The 10121-nt window shown below is 38.9% G+C and overlaps 1 protein-coding gene across 4 annotated transcripts in view; it reads left to right on the forward strand.

The window, feature by feature from the left end:
• LOC112263308 (netrin-G2) overlaps positions 1–4063 on the forward strand; it is a 54564-nt gene extending 50501 nt beyond the window's left edge. For 3 of the 4 annotated variants that reach the window (XM_024439421.2, XM_024439422.2, XM_024439423.2), the window contains 3 exons: positions 778–945; positions 2516–2650; positions 3024–4063. In XM_024439421.2, the coding sequence (XP_024295189.2) occupies positions 778–945; positions 2516–2650; positions 3024–3247 (527 nt within the window). In that variant the 3' untranslated portion in view covers positions 3248–4063. Of the gene's footprint in view, positions 1–777; positions 946–2515; positions 2651–3023 lie in introns of those variants that run through there. The other variant, XR_002955476.2, reaches the window with a different exon arrangement.
• The last annotated feature ends 6058 nt before the right edge of the window (positions 4064–10121 follow it).

Raw genomic sequence — 10121 nt, forward strand, 5'->3', positions numbered from 1 at the left:
AGCAGGTCTTCATATTACACCAGCAGCATCTTTTTTAAATAGCGTGTCAATAATGAATCCCCTCTAAGCAAAGAGATGTAACATGATGCCTGATTAAATAACTAAACTGTCAGCTAAATCATCTTGTACATTAGCATTAAAAACAATTTTATTCAGATTCTTGTAGTATGATGGAACAAACTCCTAAAGCATTATAAGCTTCATTGTGACATTATATATATATATATGATGATGTCACAATGAAGCTTATAATGCTTTAGGAGTTTGTTCCATCATACTACAAGAATCTGAATAAAATTGTTTTTAATGCTAATGTATCAAACGGATATATATTGTATCAAACGGATATATATTATATTTTAATTAGGTGTAAATCAATGAATCAATTGAAAAAATATATAATGCAAACTAAATTGACACCTTGGTGTATTTGCTCTACCAATTGTTTTTATCCCTTGGTAAATCAATGTGCAGTATTCAGAGGCCTGATTGTTAGCTGGTTGAATACGGCAGATTTGAGCTTATTGAGGTCAAGTGATTTCCCATGGGGCCACAAAGTCAGGAACTGGTTTCTGAACTCAGCATACTTCAGCTCTATGGAGCTTGCTATGTCTTGCCTATTTGGCTTTTGTATGATGAGTGAAACAGTTTTGGGGTATACCTAAATCTCTTTGAGTGCTACCTCTGCATTGAATAGGACTCCATTCCTCCTCTTCCTCTTCCTCATCCTCCAGCACCTTGTACTAACCCTACTCTGCTCTTCCCCCCCCCTGTCAGACTGCGAGTGCTATGGCCACTCGAACCGCTGCAGTTATATTGACTTTATCAACATCGTGACTTGCGTCAGCTGTAAACACAACACTAGGGGGCAGAACTGTCAGCACTGCCGACTGGGATTCTTCCGGAATGTCTCTGCCGAGCTGGACGATGAGAACGTTTGTATAGGTCAGTTAGGATCTCTCCTCGCTGTCTCACCACGCAAACTCCACCCTAAACGCACTCACTATAAACAGCTATGAAAAGTTTAATCCGTTTGCCCCTCCCTGACATGTCCACACATACAGCACTGACTTTCTTCATGAACATTTACACATGGATATGCACGGTGGAAAAGGTGGATGAAGACGTTGATAAAGGCATAACAAGACAGCTTATCATTTTTGTATTGCCTTCAATCCCTACTAATTACCTGCAAACCTCTGTGACGTGTCTCCTGTATGACCCCGTTGTAGCTCAACAGGATTAAAAGCACGATCCTTCGACCATGCTAACGGCTAAAGAGAATCGTAGAAGCTTAGCTGATCATTTATTTAGAAATGCTTTGAAAACATAAGCATTCATACCATAGCAGCCTTTATAAAAAATGCTAAGGAATTACAATTACACATGCAGGATATAAAGAGGTCAAGTGTAAGTGTACTTTCACATATCTTCTGCCATACATATTAGAATTGTGTTTGGTGGTCCCCATGCATCCTATTCCACTCCCCACTTATCATTGGGTAAGGTGAAAGTCACTGTACACTCAAAGAATACAGCCAGTGCCAAAATTGCATTTAACAATCAACAATTTGAAACATCATGTAACATTCGGGTGCATTTATAAACTATTTATTTGGACAGCAAGAAAATGACAATTTCAACCAATGAGTTTTAATGGTTTAATTACTGATTTTTATACACATTTATAATAAATAGTCTTACCTTTTTTAAACCCATTATTATGTTTACCTTAAAGTAATATCAGAGCCATTCATCAGTGTAGTAACATTTTACTACACAAATACCACTACACATACCATTGCACTACCACAGCACAGTACCGAGCAGGAATGACACAATGGCATACTGACACCTACTGGAGGCTCACTCAAACACAACTGGGTCGTGTTCATTTGGACATGCAACAGACAATGTTTTGCAACAGAAACAAAAATCAGCATTTCTTACTTGGGAAGTTATTCTGTTTGGTGCCAAATGAACACAACCCTGTTTTAACAGTTTCCGCTTGGGCAAAGCTGATATTTTTTCTCAATGATTAAACAATGACGTCAGCTGAACTCTTAAAACACACATTGTATGACATTTTATCCAAATAGGTTTGCCACAGAATTCAGTGCCAGTGTTATAAGACACAGCTGTGAATTGGGCCTGTAGTCTTCAGGCGGAAAACAAGACATACACTAGAGAACATGGCTTGAAGCAGGTATTAGAGAGAGATAGTAAAGCAATGCCTCATGCTGTCATAGTTTCCTCAGGGTGAGAGCGACGCCTTAGGGAACAAGTCAAAACCGACAACACCTACATTTTCCCTTCAGGTAAAGAGATGAAATGTTCATAGAATCGTCAGTATCAAACGGATAGCCTACCACTGACCTGTTCATCTTTATATGGGTACATGTGACCAGGGCTAGTGAAACTGCTGTTTCAGCTAGATTGATGAGTACTGATCTTAGATGTACTGTATTTCTACCCTCACTAAAGCAGTAATGTGTTGTTAATCCCTTTTTTGCAGAGTGTAATTGTAATCAGCTGGGATCCTTCCATGCTCGCTGCAACGACACAGGGTTCTGCCAGTGTAGAGATGGCTCCATTGGGCCGAAGTGTGAGGACTGCCTGCCTGGATACAGCTGGAGACAAGGTTGCTCCCGTAAGTCGGGGTGTGCGTGAGTGTGTGAAGGTGAAGTTAAATGAAAGGTAAAGTTAAGACCAGTAGCCTACAGTTGAGCAGTTTGCCAATTGAATGGGAATCAATGCACAGTGAGCTCCATGAGTCCTTTCAAGGTCATGTAACAATCTGGCAAGCTTCACTGTATAATCAGTCCTTCAACAGAAAATGTCAACCGTACAGGTAAGGTCAAAACAGGTGTCTTGTTAATGTATAGTACTCTTGGGCAAAACCAGTGAACGTTTCTCAGGGTGTCCTTCAGCGACTCTAGGCTTGAGTCATTCAGTGTTCACACTGATCCTATTCCCTTTGTTTCCTCCCTCCCTCTCCATCTCCTCCCTGTCTCATCGCGTAGCCAACGTCTGCGATGATGAGTTCCTGCTGTGCCAGAATGGAGGCACCTGCTTCCAGAACCAGAAGTGTCTGTGTCTGCCAGAGTATAAGGGGGTGCTGTGTGAGCAGCTGCTCTGCGAGGGAGAGAGGGGCTGCAGCGGTGCCTCTGCCTCCTACGTCAGCCTGGCCGCCATGCTGAGCTGCCTTCTAGCCAACGCCCTGCTTAGAATAGTCACTGCTTGCTGAGCCACAACCAGGACAGCTGGAGCACACCTGGCTGTAGTATTGGGACCCTCCACCCGCCGCGCTAACCTCAGTCTCACGGTGCCGTTGCATTCTGAAACATTGTTTGCGGGGCGCCAAGCCTCTCGTCGCCTCGCCACAATGAAACAAAGAGAGAGTTCCTCTCTGGCTCTCATTCTGAAAGCCAGTGCTGAAAGAATGTATACCAAAAAAATAATAATAATCACTATCTAAGAAAAGTTTAAAGAGCAAAGAGTATTCTTTATGAAACAGTTGTTTTCCTTCTTGTCGTACATCTAAGTTTGTTCTCACTGAAATACTGCACTTAGCCAACTTGTTTTCTGAACGGAGATGGTTGTAATCATTGCTGAGGCCTACTAATGCCAAGTTTCTCTTACTCTCAAATTCACGTTTCCTTACTTTGCTGCATAGCCTGTTTTGTTTCCTGGCAACCCATCATTGAACTGAAAAGAGTGTGGGAAATATGAGTAAAACATGTTTTAATCAGAGTTGATGTTTCAGTGGCTTGTGGTGGAGAATCAATTGTTGCATGGAAATCATGAAGCAAAGAGAGGGAGTATGACCTATCCAAATTGAACAAATCTATGTATATTTCAAAGGAAGTATATGACTATTGTATATTAACATTGTTTGAATATTTTTGGTAGAAATTGTTATTTTTGTTCTAAGTAAACGTTATCATTCTAAAGAAAATGACCCATGATGAGCTTTTTACTACTGTAAACCTTTCTGAGAATGTGACTGTTAGAAGATTAGGATGATGTTCCTGATTCCATTGGATAAAGACAGTTGAAGGAAGAAAGCGTGAAAGTTTGAAAGTTCAATCATTTGACTCCAGGGTTTTATCGCAACACACACACTCGCTCTCTCTAACACGTGAATATAATATTTCCCGGGGGAACACATTTATGTAACATAGTTTTAGGCACTTCTTATTATATTGGATCTTGAGATCACGAACAAGAGCATTATCATTAATCCCTTATCAAATGTCTATAACAAAACATGTACAGTTGCAAGAGCTGCATTGATATATTAGTTGATCATTTTAGCTCGCACAACATGAAATCGTGGCGTTGATACTACACTATTATGATTTTATACGTATCCTTATACTGTGCGTCACAAGCCTGCTATGTAAGTGAAATCAGATCTGGATATTCGTCATGAAATTCTGTTTGAAACTGCATATGGAATGTAAAAACCCATATCCAAAATCAACGTCTTCCCAGCTCTGGGTTTTAGCAGCCAATGATATTAGAGGACAGAGCTGTGGAGCACAATATAGGATTGATACACGTCAAATCCTCAACGGAAGAAGAGCACCGCAGTTGGAATTATTTTGTGCTTGTGACCCATTTTGGTTCTATAAAATGTATATGATAGAGAGCCTACTAATTCAAAATGTAAATGTTTGCTCATTAACAGAAACATGACAAGTTAGGTCTTAGTTGTGTAAAGTACTTCAGTAAAAATGCTTTAAACTGCTACTTAAGTAGTTTTTTGGGGGGGGTATATGTAATTTACTTTACTATTTATATTTTTGACAACTTTTACACTTACTTCACTACATTCCTAAAGAAAATAATGTACTTTTCCCTGACACCCAAAAGTACTCTTTGCATTTTGAAAGCAGAAAAGGAAAAAGACCCAATTCACACACTTATCAAGATAACATCCCTGGTCATCCCTCCTGCCTCTGATCTGGCAAACTCCTTAAACACAAATGCTTCATTTGTAAATGATGTCAGAGTGTTGGAGTGTGCCTTTGGCTATCCATATTTTTGTCTTAATTGTGCCATCTGTTATGCTTAAAATAAGGAATTTTAAATGTTTTATACTAATTTATACTCCTACTTTGACTTTTGATAATTAAGTATATTTTAGCAATTGCATTTACTTTTGATACTTAAGTATATTTAAAACCAGATACTTTAAGACTTTTACTTAATTTGTATTTTACTGGTTGACTTTCACTTTTACTTGAGCCCTTTTCTATTAAGGTATCTTTACTTTTATTCAAGTATGACAATGGGGTATTTTTTCCACCATTGTTAGGTCTTCGTGGTTAGCCATCAGGACTCCAGCTACACTAGTAAGTGAGCACACAGATCTTGCACTTGAAGGAAAAGTGGTCTACTGATACTAAGTTATTAGTGGTGAGGGACAACGTTCATTTTAAATTGAATGAATTATGTTTGTTTGGTCGACTTTTAGGTATGGCTGTTAACATTCAGCATGAGTAAAGAATTTTGAATTAGCAACACTAACTTCACTGTGTGGGTATGTGGCCAACTCTGAAACAGAGACTGCATCCTCAGCAGGTACAATACTACTCTCTCTTATAGCCCAACAGCATCACTCATCTGAAATCTCTTCAACTACTACAGGGTAAGTGTGCACTCATAGGGGACACGCTATAACACCTGAGTGTGGAGTTCCCTTCTCAACTTTCTCTTCCAATAAATGATATGCTTAACATTCAAGCACTATGGCCATCATTGACATTTTTCAGTCAGGCATCAATCGGTCATTGGGCAAGGAAACAAAATGGATGTCCAAGAAACCTGGAGACAAATACAAGTAGAGGTCACGTCCCCTGATGGATGAGTCATTAGTGGACTCCTTTTCTGTAATACAACACCTCATTTCCATTATTGGAATGAAATCAACCATTTTCTTTTTAGACATGTCTCAACAAAGCCCACAATGACGAATCAAAGGTATTCACTCTGTTCGCAAACATACAATTATCAATTCCCAAAAACTAATAGAAAAAGAAAAGCAATATGCCAAATGTAAAAGAGAGTGTTTTCCATGATCATGAATCTCTGTATATGACTTCCTTATACACTGCAGGAGAGCAGACCTTCTGACAGTGATGCTGTGGTTGGCACCTATCATCTTGGAGGGCACCTTCAATCCAGACATTAATGACCAACCCTAAACCTCACTATAGCAACTTTTGGTTTTCATTGTTGAAGAGAGATTGATGAATTCAAAAACAAATGATAATACCTGCTTTTCTTATTGAAACTTCACTTATTGAACACCTCTGATTGGCAGGTACATTCGCTTCCTTGATACATTTTTGGCAACAGCAGGGCAGAAGTATTTTGTTGGGCTCAGACTCCACTATTATATCTTCACTGACCAACCCCAGGAGGTTCCACCCTTTGGAAGGTCCCTTCGTCCTGGTACCCAGGTTTAGGTCTCTCTCTAGAGGATGGAGAGTGTGCAAAGCTGTCATCAAGGCAAAAGGTGGCTACTTTAAAGAATATCAAATATATTTTGAGTTGTTTAACACTTTTTTGGATACTACATGATTCCATATGTGCTATTTCATAGTTTTGATGTCTTCACTATTATTCTACAATGTAGAAAGTAGTTTTAAAAAATGGTAAAACACCTTGAATGGGTAGGTGTGTCCAAACTTTTGACTGTTACTGTATATATATTCCGGACATTACTCGTTCTGCTATTTCTTAATTTAAAACATTTCTTTTTTGAGGGGGGTTGTGTGTATTGTGTGTATTGTTTTTGTATTGTTAGGAGCTAGAAACATAAGCATTTCTCTGAACCTGTGATAACTTCTGCAAAATGCGTGTACGAGACACATACAATTTGATTTGAGTTCATTTTGATTTGCTCTTCCACCCAATGTAATCATTTTTTTGGTTCGAAAGGCACAAAAGGTGACAGGCAGAAATGTGGCTGAATAAATTCCTTATAGACTGTCTATATATACCTTTGCATTTTGTTCCACTAAATGTGTTTGTCACATTTGTTGGTACAGTCAGAGCCGTAAAATTGTAGCTCAGGACTATACCAGAGCTTACCAATACATAATTGGAGCAAACTAGATTCTGTATTGTACTTTTGAGATGTAGATTCTGTAATCATTATATCCATGCACCCATTGGCCATTCCTGCCACACCCTGATCTGTTTCACCTGTCCTTGTGATTGTCTCCACCCCCTCCAGGTGTCCCTTATTTCCCCCAGTGTATTTATCCCTGTGTTTCCTGTCTCTCTGTGCCAGTTCGTCTTGTATGTTTAGTCAAGTCAACCAGCATGTTTTCCCCTGTACTCCTTTTCTATTCTCTTTTGCTAGTCTTCCCAGGTTTTGACCACTGCCTGACTCTGGACTACTTTCCCAACTGCCTGATCATCCTGCCTGCCCCAACCTTGAATCTGCCTGCCTGCCTTCGGTACCTATTGGACTCTGAACTGGTTTTTACCTTTTGCCTGTACACAACCATTCTCTTGCTTACCCCTTTTTGGATTAATAAACATTGTAAGACTCCAACCATCTGCCTCCTGTGTCTGCATCTGGGTCTCCCCTTGTGCATTGATAATTCCATAACACCAACTGAAGAAGATTGGAGAATGTGGAATTTTATGATATGAAATTCACTTTTTATGTAGCTGCTTTTTGGAATAGCGGTTAAGACCTGGTAATAGTTTGTCCTAATTATTTTGGTGCGTAAAACATATTTTATCTGTTCTAAATGGTTTCTCACTGGGCATGGATGTCATCGGTGTTGCTTGTAACATCAGACTGTTACCATGGTTACCATGTGACGGAAATGTTATTGTTTGTGCTTTTTTAATAACCAATTTCTGTGTTCTATTCATGTGCTTTTCTTATAACTATTTTTGTGTTCATGCAAGTGACTGAACGAATCTTCACTATCAGTATTTGCAATTTAGCAGTACGCCCAGACCCTTGTTTTGAGAACGATATCTCAATTTCACTGTCTCAGCTTAGAGAGAAGATGCCTCGTGAGGTATTGGTCTGTCACATGCATGACCCAGTTTTGGGCGTTCACATGAATGAAGCAAAAATGAATGATGAATTAATTATGAATAAGTTAAATCATGCAAATAACTTGTCTGTATATAAGAGAACTAATGGGACTGCCCCGGGAGAGCTCCTCATCGACATGTGTACTTGGTGCATTGAGTTGGTTTGAACCTCTCCAGCACGCTGTTAATAAACAATGATTAATTTAAGATTGACTTCGGGTGTCAATGTGTAGAATTTCAGCAACAATTTGGCTTCATGAACTGCGATGATTGATTCGGCATGCGGAGCGTTTCAGTGGGGGTCTGCTAGGAAAACAGGTGGCGCATTTTGTGAAGCGTGAGGGAAATTCCCGTCTGACCAAAAGAGGGACCAGACCCTTACTGTGAGCTGCCGAGGAGGAGACACATCATCTGTGAACAATTGAGGGACATGTCTTCTGATTTCGATAAATCAATTTAAATAAATGTATATAAAAAAATGTAAAACATATAAAAACAATTAAACTAAACATAATATGTAGAAGAGGGGTACCATTAGTCCTAAGTCAAGTAATAGCACGAAGTGAATGTGGATGGGAAAGCTGTGTGAGTGTGGAGTTACTGAGTGAATGTGTGAAAGTGTGTGTTATGCTTTATGTATGCGGCAAAACTATACAATCTATAGGGACCATGGTATTTATGATTACAAAAACTACTGAGACTATAGATACGCGAGACTATAATGTTTACATACCCTACATTACTCATCTCATATGTATATATTGTACTCTATGCCATCTACTGCATCTTGCCTTTGCTGTTCGGCCATCGCTCATCCATATATTTATATGTACATAATCTTATTCATTCCTTTACACTTGTGTTAAAAGATAGTTGTGAAATTGTTAGATATTATTGCATGGTCGGAACTAGAGGCACAAGAATTTCGCTACACTCGCATTAACATCTGCTAGCCATGTGTATGTGACCAATACATTTGATTTGATTAGATTTGTATAGCTACTGTAGAGACTATGGCGACTATAGAGGAAATGCTTCAGTGATACATATGATAGAAGAAGGCTAGAGCTAGTCTTATTAAGAAGTCTAGAGTGAGGGAAAGTCACAGTACCATAGAAAGCCCCGCTGACAGCTGCCTGTTGGCATTTATAAAAGAAGTGTCTACATGGTCTGCAGCTAGAAAAAATAACACGTGGCGTTATAATATATATGTATAATATAATATATACTGTATGGTTAAAAACGGCCTTCGGCCTCCCCGAAGGAGGCCTTTTGCCTTTGGTAGGCCGTCATTGTAAATAAGAATTTGTTCTTAACTGACTTGCCTAGTTAAATAAAATAAAATAATAATAATAATTTAGCTGACATCTTAACTTTAGCTCATTTATATTCATTATTACATGAAAATAAACTCACAAGATCATTATTTACAAGTTAATGGCATGCCAATTACAGAAAATAGCTTATGGTTGTGATGAAAAAAAGCAGGGCATTCTACCGGAGAATTTTAGAACTTGGACACTGTCTCGTTGGCCTAATGTTACACATTTATAATTAAACGGCAGAATTTTCTCCATCTCCTTTGCTATCATACTCTGCTTCCACCGGACATTCCACTGATTTCAAAACTCGGTCCTCCAGAAAGTGGAGAGCATCTTTCAAAAAAGCTGCGTTAGAAAATATTACCTACATATACTGAGCAGTTTATGTTATCAACAGAAGCGTTCTACATGGCAGACCAATCCGAACTCATCTCTCGGCATGTCCAGCTTATCCATTATCTCAGCCAATCATGGCTAGTGAGAAGGTCCCTGTCTTTTTCTGTGGCTAAACCAACCAGGCTCGTAATTTAACAATTGTATTCGTATTTACAGATGGCATTCAGGTTTGGTATTAAGGCACAAGAAAGTTAACATTTTCCAAAAGGCATTTCTGCCCAAATAAATTCATAAAAAATCCTACAATGTGATTTTCTGGATTTTTTTTTCATTTTGTCTGTCATAGTTGAAGTGTACCTATGATGAAAATTACAGGCGTCTCTCATCTTT

This window comes from Oncorhynchus tshawytscha, linkage group LG12 (assembly GCF_018296145.1).
Source record: "Oncorhynchus tshawytscha isolate Ot180627B linkage group LG12, Otsh_v2.0, whole genome shotgun sequence".
Classification (NCBI taxonomy): Eukaryota; Metazoa; Chordata; class Actinopteri; order Salmoniformes; family Salmonidae; genus Oncorhynchus; species Oncorhynchus tshawytscha.